At 37.9% G+C, this 22,155-nt stretch overlaps 1 protein-coding gene across 2 annotated transcripts in view; it reads left to right on the forward strand.

The window, feature by feature from the left end:
- The first annotated feature begins 10,990 nt into the window (after window positions 1–10,990).
- The window catches only part of CACNA1S (calcium voltage-gated channel subunit alpha1 S), a 76,297-nt gene continuing 65,132 nt past the window's right edge, over window positions 10,991–22,155 (forward strand). For both annotated transcript variants that reach the window (XM_026678123.2, XM_087959938.1), the window contains exons 1-2: window positions 10,991–11,397; window positions 21,431–21,536. In XM_026678123.2, coding sequence (XP_026533908.1) covers window positions 11,234–11,397; window positions 21,431–21,536 — 270 coding nt within the window. In that variant the 5' untranslated portion in view covers window positions 10,991–11,233. The remainder of the gene's footprint in view (window positions 11,398–21,430; window positions 21,537–22,155) is intronic.

A 22,155-nucleotide genomic window follows, 5' to 3' on the forward strand; every position in this document is an offset into this window, starting at 1 on the left:
CAATGGGGGAAAGAATCTTCTATCATTATTAGTACTTATTAAAATTCTTCCCACAAAGTAAATACCAAAGACTATCAAATCAAAAATATTAGCAGATATTTTATAATTTGGAATTTCACATGACATCGATGTCTCATTTTAATTGTTTAGCCTCTGTTCCTGACAATTCTTCCTTACTCTGTTAAATGTTTAAGATAACAGAATAACAGAGTCTGATTTCTTCAAATCCAAAGCAGGAAACCCTATACCATTTCAGACATAGTTGCCCAATCTCTTAAAAACCTCCTGGGACAGAGCTCCCTCAACTTCTGAAGACAAGCTGTTCCACTGGCTAATTGTTCTCACTGTCAGAAAGTTTCTCCTTATGCCAGATTGCTTCTTTCCTTGATTGGTTTCCATCCATTGTCCTGCTTTTAGGTGCTCTGGAGAATAAGTTGACCCCCTCGTCTTTGTGGCAGCCCCTTAGAAATTGGAATATTGTACTGCTATCCTGTCACTCCTACTCCTTATTTTCATTAAACCACACATCCCACATTCCTACAACCTAAGCATTCCTAAAACGCTTAGATGTCCTGGCAAAACCTGTGTGTAAGTAAATACATCATCTCTTATGTCCTTTTACTTTCTGAATACCTGGAAGCAACTTGCAAAGATAACTATGCATTTCTGTCCACATATTATTAGCGATAATGACTTTATCTTCTGTCATCAAGGAACCTTCCTGTATGTTTTTCACTGGCAGTATCAGCAAAGGGCAGGACTTACATTGAGGCCATCCTAAATGTACAATTCTAACAACAACCTGGCAACTCAGCATCTTGTTTTGTCTGATATCTCAACTGAAGCAGCATATCTACTTCAACGTTAAATACAGAATTAGCTAAATAAATCACATTTTAATCTAAGACAATACCATTTACCTCCTCAATATTTGGTAGTTCTACTTTAGATAATGTATCTGCAATAAACACTTGCTTTCTAGAAATATCCTGAAGGCTTCTGCAACATCCTTCTGCAACGAAGTAGGTGTGGCCATTGCATTTTTTGTTCACTCCAGGAATTCAGAAAACTTTTGCCTCAAGTGGTTTGAACCTGTTTGTACTCTTATACTTCATAATTGTACTGATGAAAATTTTTCCCAGCAAAAAGCATTGAGCTTTTTTTTTTCCCTACATGGGCATAATTCTATTCTACCTTTCTAGGAAGTTGCCCGATAAATGAAAAACTTATCCATTCAACCCTTCAGCTGGGGACCCTTTTGGCTTCTGTTCAATCTCCCCTTGTTTTCCTAGCTCTACAGTACTGCAAAGATTCCCTTCTCTTCCTTTACGTTGCAACTAGGAAAATAGCTAATTTGTTCCTATGGAGTTGAATGATGTTCTTTCTTGTTACAACTTTGTAACTACAGAGAACCAAAGAACAGCCTCAGTTCATTTGGTTGTTAAAGCAGCAGAGTAGGGGTTACCGAGGAAGGAACAGTCCCTCAAAGAAAAAGGCAGATCTGTGCAGGAGCCAGATGGTGAGACTTGTCTTCATGAATGGAAAGGACAAGAATTGAGAATGACCAGTCAAGACTATAACCTTACATTTGAAATAGGTTAAGCTGTACATCTTTAGCTACTATACTAAGAATATTGAATTGGCTAATGACAGCATCAGGAATGAATTCCTACGATTGCCTAGTAACCCAATCATATAGTTATGAGGGTGCTGGATGGAACTTCTAGTCTGACACTAGCTTGAATTTTGGGAGCTGACCAAATACATCCTGAGGGCACTATATGGTGTCTGTAATCTAGACCACCACCCAAGTTTTAGGCTGAATGATGAGGGAGAAATCATGGATAGTCCTGAGTGAAGTTTCTCCCTTCCTGCAACCAAGTCTCTGTGATTCATGCCTGATCATATTCATATTCAACCTGGTAAGTCATTCTAACCATTCTGACTTAGGTTAGGATCTGTACTGAAAAGAAACCTACTCCTAACATCATGTTCCTTAAAATCTGAAATCTGCCTTGAAAGGAAAAAAGAGTCTCTTTTTTAACCCTATTCTTAAGATAATTGAGAGTTTCTTTTAAATTTGTCTTGAAGATGTTTTTCAGCTTATTTTGTTGCTCAGAGCGGTGGAAAGTGATATTGCTCTTTTCTATTATACATCTTTCCACCGCTCTGAAACTTTTGTCACTCTTAATTGGGAAAAACCTCACAAGATGATTTCCTTATATTGTTTGTTATCTTCGTTACTAGAGATGTTATTGTACAGGATATCCTCACACAATAGCTTGCCCTCTAACTGAGCAAACTAAATAAATGTGACGTAGTTTTCATGAATGAAGACTGACTCCAAAGCGCATGTGTACACACATTCCCACACATACACAGCAACTACAGTATGGCATGCCATCTATGAGAGTTTCTGCAGAATTAAAACTTTCCCTCAGGGTGCCAAAGCAATCAAATGCCTGCTACTGAGACATCAGTTGGAAGGAGGGGAGGAATGGTAACTCAAAATGTAAATCAAAATCTGTGGAGACATCTACTGGAACACCCAAACATAGCAATGATGAGAATAAAAATGTAGAAGGGAGATGTGTAAAGAACATGTGTAAAGGTATTCCAATCAATGCTTTGTTTAAACAGGGAATGAATTTGAAAAATGTACAGGTAGACTTACAACCATTCTTTTATGATCAGTTGAAGTTACAACAGCACTGAAAAAAGTGACTTATAATCGGCTTTCTCACAACTATAGTAGCATCCCCATGCTCATGTAATTAAAATTTGGGTGCTTGGCAACTGGTATGTATGATGGTTGCAATGTCTCAGACTCATGGGATCACCATTTATAATCTTTCCAGGCTTTTGACAAACAAAGTCAATAAGGGAAGCCAGATTTATTTAACAAGTGCAGTGATTCACTTAACAACTGTGGCAAAAAAAAATCATAAAGGGGGGCAAAACTAACTTGAAGAACACAAAAGTTATGTTATCTTATTTCTTTTTGTATTATTTAACATTATTCAATAATATTATTGGTAGAAGGAGGTGGAAGAGCTCAGTTATAAAGGCAAAGCCGGGGCTGCAGGCTGGCTATGGAACAGATCAGAAATTATTCGTGGGTAAGTTTCCCTTTAAGCTAAAGTGGAAAAAGAAAGCCAAGCAATTTCCAAATGATGTTGAGCATATCCCTACACTTCAAGGACAACTCCAGGAAGTGCTGTGAGTCCTGAATTTCACTGATAGAAAGCCAGAGTAACTTTAGATTTTAAATTAAAGAAGTTGTCAGTGATAAATGTGAAATGAGTCTGCCAAAGATCAAGAAAAAGAAGAAAGCAAATTGGATGTCAGAACAAACCATGGAGATTGCCAAGAAAAGAAGTCAAAACCACAAAAGACAATGATCTCAAGGAAGGAACTTAACCAAGAATTTAAGAGAGCTGTTAAAAGAGACAAGAAGCAGGGTTACAACAACTATAATAAAGTCACTGAAGATAAAAACAGACATGTAAAAAATTCTCTAAACTCAGAAGATGGTTCCAACCTCAAATTGGTATACTGAAAGATGCCAATGGGATGATGGCAAGTGATTCAAAAAGATCAAAGATGGGAAATTCTGTACAGTAACAATGTCAACATCCAAACCACCTTGAATAGAACATACTCCTAATTTACAATAAATTCTAATACTGAAAGATGAAAGTAAATCAACATTCTGATGGTTGCCGTTGGAAAAACTACAAGAATTCACCACTGTACAAGAGAATTCAGAGAATACAGCAAACTAGAGAGAGAATCAGTAAAGGGTCTAATAAAGCTATCTAAAATAGTATAGAAAACCACAAATATGTCATTGAACAAATCAATCCAGAGTGCTAACTTGAGGCACAAATGACCAGGCTCTAATTGTCATACCTTAAATATATGCAAAGATGTAACTTTCTTGAGAGGTCCATAAAGTTAGAAATGGTGAAAAGAAAGAGAAGAGAATGCTAGGAAAATTGTTTGACTCTATTACAAGGTGCATCACTGGAAGCCCTAAAGAACCAGATCACTCTGAAAAAACTCTTTATATGGTTAATAAGAGTTTACACTGATCTGATGGCACATAATCAGAGACAGATTCTGAACAGAGATTCACTGCAATCTCATTTTGTTACTTGTAGTTCGTAAGATGACATCTTGGTCTGAACAGATGCTCCAGATTATAGTCCATATTCTTCTGATTGATTGTGAGATCTGTTCATTAATGAAAACCACAGACCAATCCATCTTGATAATCTCCCTTAGGGCTAAATGTAGTGGGTGTGCATGCATGGGAAAAATGGGGAAGGCCTCTTTATAAATAACAGAGACCTTGCAAGTAAATTTATCACTGTAGAAGTGTTTGGGTTGAGTTCGCACAGGCTATACCCATGGGGATTGAATGACTAAGAGCATTTACCAGGCAAGGGAATTGAGGAAATACTCTGCAAGGTTACCCCACTCTCACATTTGCTCCTGATTTTAGAGATTCTAGAGAAAATGAACACTGTTTTGCACAACATTCAGGTCAAGGACAGAATTTTTACCCTTTTAGAACAGCTTTGGATTCCCCTCTTGCTACTCGGTGATAGACTAGAACAGCTGTAAGTTCCTCCACTCAGCATCTCATGCATCTGGCTGCCAATCAAAATGCCCATGGTTGTTCCACTCTTAGGACTGTCGGTCTGAGGCTACTGGCACTTTTGCAGTGAAACTGCCACACGATCCATTCATTGGTGATGAAATGACCACACTGTGGTGTGCCCTAGACTAGAGCATAATGTGTTATGTAGTACAGTGTAATTCAATGTGGGAAAGAGTAGTTTTTCTTGGTTCTCTTCCTAGGTCTTCTTTTGACAGAGGAAGCAAACATGATATATCCTCATAGATTTGGCAAGAAAGAGGGGGCAAAAAGTCAGAGGAAGGGAACTCAAAATCATGTGAAATATCTGAAGCAGTACAGCTCAGAAGCAAATTCAATTGTAAGCATGTCTCGAGTCAAATAATTTGTAAGCATATAGTGCATGAACATTTCATTTATTTTAGCCTGTGACTGTGAAATGGAAAGCAACAGCAGATCTAGTGAATTTAGACTCTAGACTTAATGTTCTTATGTTTCATGCTCATTTCATGCAGTCTCAGCACCCAGTTAATAGGACCCCAAGTTCTGATTAGTCCCCCAAAATAAGTAAGTCTGAGAATTTATTTTCAGAGGAGGGGGGCAGTTTCAAGAGGTGAAACATGTACGTTAAGTCTTTCTGAGTCTTAAAGTGCTTGTGACGTTCAAAAAAACCTGGAACACCCAGAGGTGGTATTCAGCAGGTTCTGACCAGTTCTGGAGAACCGGTAGTGGAAATTTTGAATAGTTCAGAGAACTCTGACTGGCCCCGCCCCCATCTATTCTCCGCCTCCCGAGTCCCAGCTGATCAGCTGGGTCTTCTTTTGTTGCCCTGCACAGGGGAACAGAGCTGGAAAGCAGGTTAGTGGGGTGGGGAAGGAATGGGATTTTGCAGTAAGATTCTCCCAGGAGTGGGGAGGGAATGGGGATTTTACAGTATCGGTATCCTTCCCCTGGAGTGGGGTGGGAATGAAGATTTTGCAGTATCCTTCTCCTGCCACGCCCACCAAGCCACGCCCACCGAACCGGTAGTAAAAAAAAAATTGAATCCCACCTCTGGGAACACCCTACTCTCCAAATTGTGATGTCTTTCTTTAAAAAATGAAATAATTCTTGTGGGGCAAAATTATCCCTCAAGGCTCCAGATTTACCTTTTGATCCAATCATTTCCACCCCATTCATGACCCAAAACTAAAAGAACAGCCAGATCCATCAATGTTGAACCTACCTATTTCAATTGGACCTTTGAAACCCCTCAAAGACCCCTTTTAGATAATTCGGTTATTTCAGCTACCTTAACTAGCCTTATTATGCTTGTGGCTCTTCTCTTTATTAGAACCCTGAACACAAAAGTGTCCATGGAGTATGGTTAAAAAAAATCAAGATGGCAACCACAAGGCACACAAAAAATAGATAGCACTTTGGTCACACTGTTGTAGATGCCATCTTGATTTCATACCCCCTTCCAGATACTCTTGTTTTGACACTTGACACAAACAGTTGCTGAAAAACCCCTCTCCGTTTCCTCAGATTATATCTTTGTTACAAGCTCACTAACCAGCCTTTGACAAGCTATCAGTATCTCAGCCCTTTTCCTTGTAATATAGTCATAAAAATATTGACCTATTTTAAAGCATTATTCTCAGGATGAATTAATTCTTGCAAAGTGTATTGAACACTGCGAGAGCTATATATAATCATTTCTATCACTGATGTGATCATCAGCATCAACACATCAGCATGTGTTAAATTTCATTAGAGAGTAAGAAACTGGTTTATATTTGTATCAAATGTGAATCTTCCCAATAAAGTAGTAGAAGGGAGTTGATACAGGACCAATAATTTACAACAAACAAGCCATCTTATTAATCACATACAATCACATACATTGCCCATTTGTCATTTGACATTATGTGACTAAATGAATCAAAGAACAGCCTCTATTGAAAAGTATTTGAGATATTTGAAATGAGAGTGAATGTGTCTTTCTAGACTACACCATCCAGGAGTATTGTAATCCCATCACAGAAGACATTACTTTGGGCAAAGCTCAATTATAACAAACATTGGGTGATTAATCTATTTAGAACATGAGAGTCCAATTTAGATATCAGTAGCAAGTGAGGAACATATCATGTATCCATTCAGACAGACACACAATAAAGGTTTATAATTTATGTTGGGAAAAATTAGAAATTGGCATGGAGCCCCCAATAAATAATTTCCTCCAGACTTCGGAAGGCCACGCTTCTGGGCTGGAATATTATCTGCTTCCTTCTTTTTACTCTTCTTAGCACCAAAAAGCAAAGACACTCATCCTAACACTAGTCTCTTTGTTCCTTTTCATATTGATGTTTCAGTAAAGTTTATGGGAAATAAGAACCACATGATGTATGTCATATGCCATTAAACTACTTCAAAATTTTGCAGTAGAAGTTTCATCCCAGATTACATCAAGTAATTTATTAAATAGCAACCATATCTCATGTTCCTGGGAACCAGAAAAGGATGGGCTTTATCTTGAAAGTATGCATTGCCTAAGTTCGCATTAATGCATAAAATTTGCTTACTTGCTTGCTTGTATATAAAATATATTTCTAAGGCTGCCAGGTTCAGAATTATTCTGGACAGTTTACAAAAAAAGGGGGGGAGGGGCCAACATGCCTCACAATATCAGAAAAAAAATAAAATGATAGCAACCCAGAGAGAACAATAAAAACCCTCTTCCCATACAACATTCAGCCTAAAGGAATCTGACAACCACCCTACCCCAAAGCCTGGGGAAAGGGTCTGGTTTTCAGGACTTGTTTAAGGACATCTAGGATACAAGCAGTTCAGATTTTGGGGGGGATGCTGTTCCAAAGATGAGGTGATGCAACAGAGAAGGAACATTTCCTGGATCCCATTAAATGATACTGATTATTCAATAAGATCCAGATCATGCCTATTTTTTCGGATGGACAGAAATCACAGAGACAGATGATCCCTCTTATAACCAAGCCCTAGGCAATGTTGCACTCGATAGGTGATAACTAACACCATGAATTGTACCGGGAAGCTATTGGTAACCAGTGCAGCTTATGAAGCAGAAATGTTTCATGGGCATAGGAAATCTGCACATAACTGCTCACACTGTAGCATTCTGGACCAGCTGTATCATTGGGCAGGACTGGGATGGGAATAGTGGCTCACCTTGATCTCTCGGTGGTTTTGAGTGTCATCAATCACTGTATCCTTCTGGACCAGCTTAGAGAATTGAGAATGGGAGCCAAGGTGTTAGAATGATATTCTTCCTTTCTTCAGAATCTGTTTCAGTTGGTGTTAATAGCAGAGAAGTCTAACTTTAGACTCTTGCTCTGCAGTGTGGCTCAGGGCTCTACTTTCTTCCTGCTCTTGTTTGGAATCTACATGAAGCCCTGGATGTGATCATGGGATGAGGCACCATGACTATATTGAAGATATTCAACTGTACAACTCTGCCCCACGACACCAAAATGAAATGCTATAACATTTCTTTCTCAGCTGGGAAGATCTAGTTAGGGAAAAATGGGCTTCAGCTCAACCTTGGCAGGACCAAACAGATGTGGATTTTGAAGTCTCCCAGATCTGAAGACTTTCCATCTTTAACTCTGAAGACTCCCTAGACAGAATTGCTGTTAAGTTTGGGAGTCCTCTTAGGCACATAGCTCCTGTTTAAGAAACAAGTGGCGGTCATGACTAGGAAGTCCTTTGCATACATAAATTCATCTTTGGATTTAATTATGCTCATCTCTGGATTGGGAGACCTCCTCGCAGTCACTCACATGTTAGTCAACTCCCTTTTAGACTACTGCGATGCACTGTACATGGAACTCCCCTTGAAGAACATGTGGAAGCTTCAAGTGTCCAGAGTGGGACAATATAGACAATTTTGAGTATGTCATGATACATTTAGATAATACAAGAGCCCTGGTAGTGCAGTGGTTAGAATGCAGTGTTGCAGGCTAACTCTGCCTACAGCCTGGAGTTGATCTTGATGGGCTCAAGGTTGATCCATCCTTCTATGGTCAATAAAATGAGGACCTGGATTGTTGGGGGCAATATGCTGAAACCACCCAGAGAGTGGTATAAAGCACTGAGGAGCAATATATAAGTCTAAGTGGGATTGCTATTGCTATAGCACTACACCACGAACTGCATGACTCTTGGTCATGTGATCAAAATTCAGATGCTTAGGAACTGGTTCGTATTTATGATGGTTGTAGTGTTCCGGGGGTCATACGATCACCTTTTGCAACTTGAGCAAAGTCAATGGGGAAGCCACAGTGGTGTATTAACCATTAAGCAGACTAAGCACATGCTTAGAGCACCAGGCCCAAAGGGGGCACCACAAAGTTGAGAATATGGCTTCGTTTGTACAGTATGTACAAGGGAGGGGGGGGGCACCAAGATTTGTCAGTGCTTAGGGCACCAGTGAGCCTTAATCCGCCACTGGGAAGCCAGATGCATTTAACAACCTTGTTGTTAATTTAACAACTGCAGTGATTCATTTAACCACCGTGGCAAGAAAGATTGTAAGCTACTCATTCCGTGCGGCAAAACTCATTAACATCTGTCTCACTTAGCAACAGAAATTTTAGGGTCAATTGCGGTCATAAATCAAGGACTATCTGTAGAGAGGAATTCCCTCTTTATTATCAGTATCAACCTTAGAAAACCAAGAGTATATCCCTGTTCAACTAATTGAATTGTGGAATTAGTTCCTTAATAAAAAGAAGTCGTCTTGGCTTAATAAAAAGAAGTCGTCTTGGCTAAAAAGTCCTGTTTCACTCTAAACTCTCCATAACTGGCTGCCACCAAAGGAATTGCAATGCAAGACAATATCAGTAAAAGTGCATCTTGGCCAAAACAAAGAACTGAAACATAAACAAAGTAATCAATCTGGTAAAAGAAATTAAAAAGACAAAAACCTATGCCCTTCTTCTCATCACCACAAAGGGATAACTAGAAATCATGCATATGATAAAGAATAACAGATCAGAATAACGAAGTTGGAAGGGACCTTGGAGGTCTTCTAGTCCAGCCCCTGCTCAAGCAGGAAGCCCTATACCATTTCAGACAAATGATTGTCAAATCTCCTCTTAAAAACCACCAGTGTTGGAGCATTTACAACTTCTGGAGGCAAGTTGTTCCACTGATTAATTGTTCTAACTGTTAGGAAATTTCTCTTTAGTTCTAGGTTGCTTCTTCTCTCCTTGATTAGTTTCCATCTATTGCTTTTTGTCCTGCTTTTGGGAGAATGGGTTGACCCCCTCTTCTTTGCTGCCCCTGAGATATTGGAACACTACTATCATATCACCGCTGGTCCTTCTCTTCATTAAACTAGACATACCCAATTCCTGCCACTGTTCTTCATATGTTTTAGCCTCCAGTCCCCTAATCAACTTTATTGCTCTTTATTGCTCTTCTCTGCACTCTCAACATCTTCTGTTATATTATAGCAACCAAAACTGAATGCAATATTCCAAGTGTGGTCTTACTAAGGCATTATAGAACAAAACCCACAGTGAGGGAAAAGAACAATTAGGATTGCCCCCTGGTCAAATAGAATCACAATAGAATGCTCATATTCATACCTAACCTACACACAAACATGATCACATACACAAACAGAAAAAAAAACAATGTTCAGAGCATGTTCAAAGCACTCCATTTCTCATAGCTACCTCAAGAAGTGAACTTCTTTACTCCTGAAAATAAACAGATCACTTCCTTTTCACTAGCAGCATGCCTTGTGTCTTATTTGCAATACTATGGCTTGGAAAAGGGACCCAGGAAATTCTTTTAACAAAATGAATAGTACACAGAGAAAAATCATGATCTGTTCTCCATTGTCCGAGAGTAAAGGACACAGAACAATGATTTTAATTTACAAAAACCTAAATTGGAACGGAGTGTTAAGGAAACTGCCTAAAAGTAAGAGCAATTCAACAGTGGAATTAATTATCCAAAGTGGTAGGTGTCTATGATTCTCAGTCATCCAGGTCATGGTTGTCCCAAAGATGCTTTTTCAAGAGGCAAGTGGACTTTTTGGTTGTATTCATTATATATTGTATTCATTATGAATCTGCTTGGCTCACTATGGGCATGGCTTTTTAGGCAGAGGCCTAATTTCAGGGTATTTGTTTTGCATGTTTTTAAAAATAAAAGATGGTGGGAAGGGCCACATTTATGAATTAATATGAATTAAAGCCATTTGACTTTAAGACTGATGGGAGAAGCCCACCTCCTTTCCTCTGACCTGGATTGGTAGCTCAAAAAATGCCAATGCACCGAGTATGAGGAAAGAACAGCTGCTGAGGCCCTTTTGCTGTCTCAGGAAATATGACAGGCCTGGGAGCCAGGGTGTTGGCTAATTATAAACTCACGCTTGGTGTACTTGTGTCTGGGGGAGGGCAACTGCCAGCCCCACAGCCCTACACTACACTGAGAAGATTGGGTCAACTGAAGCAAGAGATTCAGAGGGGGCTGGGGAAGGGGGCCTAGTTGTGGGGCAAAGAAGAGGCAGAAGGAACAAGGGAAGTCTGGTTCAAGGAGACAAGAAGGAGAGTTATTATGGAGCCCATATCTGCCCAAGAGGATAGCCTGAAGAAGAAGCAGCAGAAGGAAAAGGCTAAGAAAACTGATCTGGAACTTCCCCCCAGGCCACTCCGCTCTCTGCTGTGCCTCACCCTCCAGAACCCAGTGCGGAAGGCTTGCATTGCCATTGTGGAATGGAAGTATCCTTTGGGGGGGAAATGTGGGGGTAGCTTCTGGAATGATTTGTGCTTGGCCTGGGGTGTAAACAACTGAAATGTGAAAGAAGCAAGGCAAAGAGGAAAGTCTGAGAGATATTGCTTAACGATGCAACTCTTTTGTGACCATGATTTATAGTGCAAATTCTGCTTATGTTCTCTAGAAATGCAGGGATGGAGTCAGATTAGGTATTGGTCTTTGTCTCTTTGTAAGACAGGCACCAACAAACAGGGAAGAAGTCAAGCATTTATGCTGACCCTGCCTTCAAATGATGCGTAACTCAGGAATTACTATAATAACATGTATTTACGGATATTGTAATTTCTCTAAAGCGGCCATAAATGCCGATTTTGAAATAGAAGACCTGAATGCAGTCGAGGTGGTTAATTTGTCTGGCTCCTCCGCTGAATTACGCTGAGTTCAGAAATAGCTCCCTGTCCCTCCTCAACTGATTTTATAACTGAGAGGATATAATAGCTGGGGTCAGATAATCTAAAGCAGGAAGGTTCTTTACAAAAACACCAACATTTCCCCCCCTCTAAGGCTGCAGGATAGTATTGTTCTGATTCAAAATCTAATTGATCATTATATAATGTCTTTTTAAAAATTTCTGCTCAATTTGATTCATTTGTTTCGTCACATGAGTTATTTTCTCCTAGTGTTTGTTGAATGGAGAAAGCATTCTGTGATACGGTTTCTTATTCTCTCTTACTCTTTGACTATAACCTGGATAAGATTGATTTGTACAGACATATGATATGAAATGTGTCTAGACTAAAGTTAGAAGAATATGGGCAGAGGTGTATATATGGGCAGTGGTTTGGATGAGGTGATCTTCCTAAAATCCTATTGAACATCATAGTTGTAATCTGAATGTAAAAACAGATTATCAATCAGAAAAATAGTCATACTCTCATGAGTCACAGAATATAGTGTATATCCAGTAATCTATTTCAAAGAAACAAATGAAATAGGGAAAATATTAATAAAGGTAATCCTCAACTTACAATAGTTTATTTAGTGATTGTTCAAAGTTACAACAGTTTTGAAAAAGTGACTTATGAACATTTTTCAAATTTATTACCATTGCAGCATCCCCATTGTCATCTGATCAAAATTCTGATACATGGCAGAAATTTATGACAATTGCAATGTTCCAGGATCATAGAATAGAATAGAATACTTTATTGGCCAAGTGTGATTGGACACACAAGGAATTTGTCTTGGTGTAAATACTCTCAGTATACATAAAGAAAAGATACATTCGTTAAGAATCAAGAATCATAATGTACAACACTTAATGATAGTCATAGGGTACAATCAACAATCAGATCAGATCTTCCGGTTTGAAGGGCTTCGGCGGCAGACAGGAATCCGCGATTGTGCGCGGTTTCTGCCTGGGCTCGCCGCTGGAGAGCCCCGAGCCGGATGGCTTCGGGGCTAAGCCACCCCGTAGAGGTGGTGAAGAAGGGGGAGACTGCCAGCAGGGTCGAGGAGAGCCGCATCTCTCCTCCTCAGCTGGTCAAACTCCCTTTCCCGAAGGCGGTAGGAGCGGCGGTCAGAAATGGCCGCCTCAAAGAAGAACTCAACCGGAAAAGAACGTGCAGGAGGAAGATAAGAAGTGAACGTTTTGGCTGACCGGGCGAAGTTGGAAAAGCAATAACTAAGATACCCTGGAATTTAAATTTTACAAGAAATAATATTGCTCCCAAAGAAGAGTTGGAAGCAGCGAAAGAAAGTGAAAAGGGAAAGGCTTGACTTTTTCCCCCTTCTCTCTCCTTCCTTATATTGACAATTAAAAATAAGAAATTGGGAAAATCCGCTTTGGCATCAATAGGCAATTAAGCTGAAAACATTACTAAATGCCAAAGGGACAATAAAGATTTCTGGATATTAAAAACTTTTTCTTCTATAAGCAGGAAGGGAGAGAAAAAGAATAAGGGCAGGATCTGGAAGAGGGAGGAGACTGCCTGGATTTTAAAAGAATCTAAAGTAAAATTTCAATAAGACTTCTAAAAGATACATTTTAACTGAAACTTGCAACTAAATAGTAACCCCAGGAAGAGAAAGTGGGGGGAAAAAGAAAGAGCAAAAAGGAACACCTTGTGTGTATTTGGATTACTTGGTGACTTTTGGAGTTTTGGCTATTATATTTGAATGACTAAAATCAATCGGGTGGTTGTTTAAAAATTTCTACAATGGCATTACTTTTGGATGAATTGAAAATGGAACTTAAAAAGTACAAAGAAGATGCACAAGAAGGGAAGGGTTCCTTTGGCTTTGTTTTTCAATTTATAGAAATGGAGATTTGGAACTATGAGAAACAACAAGAAAAGACTGCAAAACAAGAAGACTGGGACAAAGAAGAAGCCATCTTTAATGAACAAGTAACTCTATGTGGGGAAGAAAAAGGAAAGGGGGGAAAGAGGATGGAAAATTTAAGACCCAAAAAAACAACCAAAGAAAAGAAAAATAATTCGGAAAATAAGTATAATACTGGAAAGCAACAGAAAAGGGGAATACAGAAGAGGGAAATAGAGGTAGAGAGACAAAGGGGTAAAAAGGGGAGAGAGAAGAAGAGAGAGAAGAAGGAAAGGAAGAGAAGTTACAAAGGTCCGGAGCAAGATATAAAGAAACAGGACCTATTTAGAGATAATGGGTGAAAATTTAACTGAAAGGGGGATTCTGTAAAGGTACATGAGATTGTGTTGTTATATTTGAAATAGAAATAATTTTAGAAAATTGGAAACAACATAGGATTAGAATGAGGGATAGAATGGTTAGTGTAACTTAGTGAAATGTTGGTGAATAAAGTAAATGAAATAAAATAAATGAGAAAATTGAATTAGGAAGGAATGGGAACATTTTAACTAGTCAATGTTTTATAAAACATAAGTGAAGAGGGGGGGAATTGATTATGGAAAGTTTATAATTGTTCCCATAGAAGTATGATATTTAATTGAAAAGTAATGTGAAAAATGTTAAGAATGTAATGAATATTAATATTAATGATAGAATTGAACTGGAATGGAATGTTGTTTTAATTATATACATTTATAATTTTTTCTTTTCTTTTTTCTTTTTTTTAAGAATACTGTGTGTAGTTTAAGCATGTACCAAGCAGAATCCGAATGGAAGTTATGTATTATATTGAGTGTTATAACTTTAGGGGAAAGATATAAAGGCTCCAAACATCTGATTACTCCAATCAGTAATTACAGGAGAAATTTTGTTTAATGAGAAAAGATAATAGACAATTGAAACAGGACAGAAAAAATATATAAATATAATGATTTGAATTGAGATGAAATAAATACAATAAAATTGAGGAAATTAAAAGAGGGGAGAAGCCATGTAGAAAATGTAAAATTGTAATAAGATATGGAATAGAATATAAAAATGAGCATGAACCTGAATTTGTGTCTGTACGAAGAAATGTAACCCGGGATTATGCTGCTTTCAAAAAAGATGTTTTAATTGTATTTCTTTTCTTTTTGTGAAAACTCAAATAAAATTTACAAAAAACAACAACAATCAAATCATACTAGGAAACAGTCAATATAAATCGTAAGGATACAAACGACAAAATTACAGTCCTACAATCACAAGTGGGAGAGGATGAGTGATAAGGAGTGATGAGAAGATTAACAGTAATAGTAGTGTACACTTTGTAAATAGTTGAACAGGGTTGAGGGAATTATTTGTTTAGCAGAGTGATGGCTTTCGGGGAAAAACTGTTCTTGTGTCTAGTTGTTCTGGTGTGCAGTGCTCTATAGCGTTGTTTTGAGGGAAGAAGTTGAAACAGTTTATGTCCAGGATGTGAGGGGTCTGTAAATATTTTCACAGCCCTCTTTTTGACTCGTGCAGTATACAGGTCCTCGATTGAAGGCAGATGGGTAGTAATGATTTTTTCTGCAGTCCTAATTATCCTCTGAAGTCTGTGTCTGTCCTGTTGGGTTGCAGAACCAAACCAGACAGTTATAGAGGTGCATGTTATCCTCTTTTGCAACCTGACAAGTAAAGTCAATAGGAAAGTCAGATTGACTTAACAACCATGTTACTTTTTAATAAGTGCAGTGATTCACTTAACAACTGTGGAAAGAAAGGTCGTAAAATGGGGCAAAACTCACTTAACAAATGTCTCACTTAGCAACAGAAATGTTGGGCTCAATTGTGGTGATAAGTCAAGAACTACCTGTATTAGTTAATGGATAGACGAAAGAAAATGAATTGTTATCTTTTCTCTGTTTATATTTGGATAAAAACATGTGGCAAAACAAGCAGACTTTAAATTGTCTTGAACACTGAAGCAACTAATTCTAAGTGATGCCATGTTTCAGGCATGTGGTGTGGTGGGAAAGTGGAGAATTGTTCAGTTCTTCTCTCAAAAAATATATATAAAACTTGGCCCAGCTATGGATAATCAACAGCAAAAATTTCATCACCAGGAAAACTGCTGCAAATGAGTCTGTAGGAAAGAGATATTAGCAAATTATTGGCAAATTAGCTGCAGGTATTAGAATGCAACTGGGAATGTGAAGTAGAGAGCCAGTTTGGTGAAGTGGTTAAGGCACCAGTCTGAAAAGCAGGAGATTGTGAGTTATAGTACCACTTCAGGCATGAAACCAGCTGAGTGACTTTGGGTCAGACAGTCTCTTTCAACCCAATCACTTCATAGGGTTGCTGCCATGGGGAATATAGAAGGAGAAAGGAGTATTAGGTGTGATAATAACTCCTTTGAGTTATTTATCAAAATAATAACAGCAGGAAATAAATAAACTAGGTTATTCTTTGTTCTTATTACACATTCCTTCTTTCCTTCCTGATTTCCACCCTAGTTCCCAAATCCCTTGAATCAAGTGCAACACTCCCCCCAAAAAAAGATCTTACCCCTGTCTTTCTTGTAGCATCATAATGGCCTCTTTTGGCCCTGCCCCCTCAAATGTTGCCCACCCTTGACTTAGTGTAATGTGCGAACCCACCATATTTCAAATAGTGACTCTGCTAATGGCTAGAGAGTGACAACAAATTGATGCCGTGATAAACATTGATAACAACATTGAGGCCAGTTTGAATATGCCAGCACTCATTGATGCTAATGCTGGTCACAATGATATTCTTTCTTATTTGTAAAATAGCAGGGATAGGAATACATAAGGAAAAAATGAAATCAGAATCATGTATACATAAGTCATTTTTTGCAGTACTGTTGTTACTTTGAATGGTCACTAAAGTTGTAAGTTGAGGACAACCTGTAATATCGATCAACTGATCCTGCTGCATATCTTGATTTGAAGACTGGGCAGAAATTTCGGGACTGAACCAAAGAAAGCAGCAGTACTAATGCAAGATCTTTGACATAATTCAACAGCCCAATAAATACTCTTTTTGCCTGTAGCATTATATTTATGTGGAAATATAAAAGATTAAGCAAACATTATCTGGGGAATTCTAAATGGAAGGCAGTGATGTTTGTCTTTAGGATCAACCAGAAGAGCAGATGCAAATACTATAAAACTTGGAAAGGCAAGACAATTGCCTGATAAATGCCTTGTGTGGAGCACTGTCTCAAAGTAGTTGTGCATTTCACATACCCACCAGCTGTATGTCTCCATTTCTCTGTTTATCACAGCTACTTGGTGCTTTCACTGTACATGATTTTACTAATTGCTCTAACACATCTCTTCTCCTAATTTAGCCATATGGATATAAGTGCCTAGTCTTCATTCTTCATGCAAGCAAGCAATTTGCACTGAACATAGAATCTAATCTTAGAGCTCATGTGCTGGGTACAATGTTGCCTCTTTTAAAGGGAGGTACACCCCGATTCCTTTGGTTTTGGTCACTGGCGGTATGAATTTTTGGAGAGGAACTCCAATTTATAAACTGAGTATTTTTAATTGAAAATATACAGTATATTACATATAGCATGGATATAATGCTATAGTGTATAATTTTAGTGTTCCCATTTCATAAGGTTTCTTCTTAAAAACTGTTTATTTCTTATTTAATTGAACAATTGTTTCTTCCCCTGGCTAACGCAAATACTATTTCTCACCTTTGTATTTTCAATTTCTTTTTGACTTCCCTTGTTTCTCTAAGGTCCAGTTTATGGTATTGAACTTGGTAAGAATAAATCAGAAAATCTGAGACCAGAACAATAATTTATGTTCTACATGTTGATCTATCCATCCATTTCTGGCAACGTCCTTCGAAAGCTTATTCCCTTCTTTTTCCTTTCTTGTTTTTTTTTCGTCAAACAATTCCTTTCCTTGCGTTTGTGTTTTATTTAATCAGCATTTTCAGCATTCGCCAGGACATAAATTATTTTCTTATTCTTGAAAGGTCAGTTGCTTATTCTTTCTCAAGCTCTTTTGTTATTAAAGCATCATGTTTCTTATTGGGGAAAATACAATATTTCATATTACTTAAAGTAAAAGTTCCTTGAATTGAGCTCCCGGTGCCTACATGAACCCATCCGTGTAATTTCATGAAAACTCTACAACAATGATTTCCTATCGTAGTCTTGCAAGATTTCTAGCCAATGCCAATGGGCCTGAGATTTCCTGGTGGTCTCCCTTAATTCATATATATGTATGTCTATATGCCTATGTATGCACACCCACAAACAGAAATATACGTATCTGTAGTGTGTCCACAGGTAGTCCTCAACTTACAGCAGTCCATTTAGTGACCATTCAACGTTACAATGGCACTGAAAAAAAGTGACTTATGATCGTTTTTCACAGTTACGACCTTTGCATCATCCCCATAATCATGTAATCAAAATTCAGATGTTTGGCACCTGATTCATATTTATGGCCATTGCTGTCCCACTTAGCAACATAAATTTTGGGCTCCATTGTGATCATAAGTAGAGGACTACTGTATACATCAATGTCTACACACATCCAAGTTATTTTGTTTTGTTATTTTTCAATTATAGAAAAAAGGAGAGTTTAACTTTTAAATAATAGCCACCTAGAGTTTTGAAGACAAATTAGTTGGTCATAGTTTCTGTTTCCGAGTGATTTTTGACATATATCTTGGATATTAGTTGCCCACATGGCAACACTATAAGCTGCTATATCTTAATTTCTCAGAATATCTCTTTTCTTTCTTCATAGGTACAAAAAGCTAAATGACATTGAAAGCTGCCTAGAATTAAATAGTGAAATCTTTTCTTGTATATCAAAAAGCAACTATGTAGAGTCATTTTCAATGGAAAAGTTGTGAGGGGAAAAATGCTTATTTACTATGACATTCCATGTTTTTAACATCATTTTTATCTAGTCGCAATCTGATGCTTAACTATGAATCTATCAGTCATAACGTTGCTGGCTGAGATTCTTTAGGGTCATAGTCAGTACATTTGTGGAAAGCAACCACCACATATTATAAATGTGACAACAGCTACTGTATTAAGCAAATTTAGGCTCACATTTGAGAACGCACTGAAGTTCCATCAGTCACCATTTATTTATTTATTTATTTATTTATTTATTTATTTATTTATTTATTTATTTATTTATTTGATTTGATTTGCCAATTGTTTACAAGATAATAAGTATAAGTGTATACATAGTTGTGAATACATGAAATGGGTACATATAAGAAAAATAAAAGAAGAATAAGAGAAACAATAGGACAGGGACGGTAGGCACGTTGGTGTGCTTATGCACGCCCCCTACAGACCTCTTAGGAAAGGGGTGAGGTCAATAGTAGACAGTCTAAGGTTAAAGTTTTTGGGGTTTGGGGAAGAAACTACAGAGTCGGGTAGAGTATTCCAGACATTGACCACTCTATTGCTGAAGTCGTATTTCCTGCAATCAAGTTTGGTGCGGTTAACTTTGAGTTTGTATCTATTGTGTGCTCTTGTGTTGTTATGGTTGAAGCTGAAGTATTCATTGACAGGTAGGACATTGCAATGGATGATTTTATATACCATGCTTAAATCAGACCGAAGACGGCGTAATTCAAGGTTTTCTAGTTCTAGAATTTCAAGTCTGGTGGCATAAGGTATTCTACAACGAGTAGAGGAGTGGAGAACTCTTCTTGTGAAATATTTCTGGACTTTCTTAATTGTGCTAATATCAGATACGTAATGTGGGTTCCAGACTGATGAACTGTATTCGAGTATTGGTCTAGCAAATGTTTTGTATGCTCTGGTTAGTAGTGTGATATTACCAGAGAAAAAGCTACGTAGGATTAGGTTAACAACTCTTAATGCCTTTTTGGCTATGTAGTTGTAGTGGGCTCTAGCACTTAGATCATTAGAGGTGAGTATTCCAAGGTCCTTTACAGAGCTTGGGTCATCAACAAGATCTTGACTATTCAGCTTGTATTTTATTTTCTGATTTTTTTTGCCAATATGTAAGACAGAGCATTTATTTGTTGAGATTTGAAGTTGCCATTTGTTTGACCATTCTGATACATAGTCAAGATCTTTTTGTAGGGTAGCAGTATTGTCTGTGGTATTGAACAGCTTTACATCATCAGCGAAAAGAACGCAATTCATTTATGGTTGGATTCATCTCACTATTTACCTTGTGTACTTACGTTATTATATACCCAGTCTGTGCACCATGTTGAGTCTCTGGGGTAGGAATGAGTTTTTAACCTCTTTGATGTGGATAGAAAGCACATTTATCAGCCCTAAAGCCAAAAGTTATCTCATGACAAACAGAAAAGGGGACAGTGAAATGTGTGTGATAGTAAGAGAGAATTAGAAGAAGCCTTTTGCATCAAGTTACATGATATGCATCTCAAAGACCCTCACATGCCTGCAGCTAATAAACTATGTCACAGTTAGAAAATGTTTTTTCATAGATTAGAGATGCTTTTCCTCCAGCCAGGAAAGTAACCTTTCAGAGGGTTGCCAGATAGTGTGTTGGGTTCCAGTGTAGCCAAGGATCATCACACTTCTGAGTGTTAACTAGGGCACTTTTTCCAGAGTATCATTTTCACAATAAATTATGTATAATTTCATTTAAAGATAGTTTAAAACAAAAGCCAATTAAGTGCCTTAGCTCTTAATTGGATAATCCCTTGCAAAGCTAAGCAGGGTAAAACAGGATTATAATTTGGATGGGGGAACCACTAAAAATCTCCCAGCTGCAGATCAGACTGGGAAGTTCCCAAAACATCCTGAGAGAAATCAATGGCAACTGACTTATGTATGGTTGCCAAGGAAACTATATGGTTGTGTCCATGAAGTCACCAGCAGTTGAGTTCAGTTCAAGCTAATCTTAATTTTTTTTACCTAAATATGGAAAAAGAGAAGAGTTTTACACAATAGCATTCATTAGAGAATATTGCTATACAGCTAGTCCTCAACTTATGACAACAATTGAGCCCACTGTTGCTAAGTGAGACACATTAAGTGAGTTTTGCTCCATTTTACAACTTTTCTCACCTCATTTGTTAAGTGAAGCCCTGCAATTCTTAAATTATTCACATGGTTGTTATGTGAATCTGGCTTCCCCATTGACTTTGCTTGTCAGAAGGTCGCAAAAGGAGATCACATGACTGCAAGACATTGCAACCGTCATAAATGTGAGTCAGTTGCCAAGCCTCTGAATGTAAATCACAAGACCATGGGAATGCTGCAGTGGTCATAAGTGTGAAAAACGGTCAGAAGTCACTTTTTTCAGGGCCATTGTATCTTTGAACGGTCACCAAATGAAGTGTTGTAAGTCGAGGACTACCTGTACTTACTGTCTTCTGTATGTGTCTTTTTGCTCAGTCTAAAAATTCTCATTAATGTTTGTTATGAACCAATATATAATATAACATGCATTCCAGAGTAGACTTTTGTACCTATTTTTTCATACAAAAATTTGAAGTACAGTTCCCAGAATCCTCTTCAAGAATGGCTGACTTAAGTGGTAAGCACTAGGGTTTGAAAAGACAGACTAACATATCATTATTGTTTCTATTATTTATTGTTATTCCTATTATTGGTCTTTGCCACAAACTATACAATCTAACCCAATATTCCTTAACAAGCATTTTCAGGCCCTTTGAAACCATCATCCTATTAACAATCTTTGCCAACTGTATTGCACTGGCTATCTATCTGCCCATGCCTGAAGATGATACCAACAAAGTAAATTCCAGACTCGTAAGTCACTCTCAATTTCTTTTATTCACTTTCAAGGTATTCACCTATGCAGAGCATGCTAGCTGAGGAATTTTGGGAGTTGAAGTCCACACATCTCAAAGTTGCTAAGGCAGAAAAACTCTGCTTAAAGTGTGCTGGAGAACAGACCACTGTATTTCTTTGGAGCAGGGCAAAATAGAATGGTATTTTCTTTTCGCTGGCAGAGGGGGAAACAGGTTTAAACATTGATGTTTGAACCGTGTATCTGTAAAAATGAAAGAAGGCTTGGGGACTTTCTAAAGAAATTTTGTGTTTATTTTTTAATGTTTCATAATAACTAGGGATATTGGCTTCAGAGGTTGTATGAGTTTGTGTATTTGTGTGCAAATTTGTGACATAAAGGGCGTGAATGTTTTATTTTTCTCTCTCCTTTTTTTTTTTTAAACTTCAGATAGGAGTAAATCATCAAGGTACAGAAGACTTGTCCAAAGATCCAGGGGACTTTATTCTTTTATAGCTTTGGTGGTGGGGGAGCATTGGTGGTTTTACTATCTAAAGTAGTGTTCATTGTCCCTTGATTCCATCCTTCCTTTGTTCACTAGCAATTGGGAGCAGGTGTGCAGATGCTTTATATCAGGGG

This window comes from Notechis scutatus, chromosome 3, assembly GCF_049901735.1.
Source record: "Notechis scutatus isolate UNSWTSFEM ecotype Mainland chromosome 3, rNotScu1.2, whole genome shotgun sequence".
NCBI classification, from domain to species: domain Eukaryota; kingdom Metazoa; phylum Chordata; class Lepidosauria; order Squamata; family Elapidae; genus Notechis; species Notechis scutatus.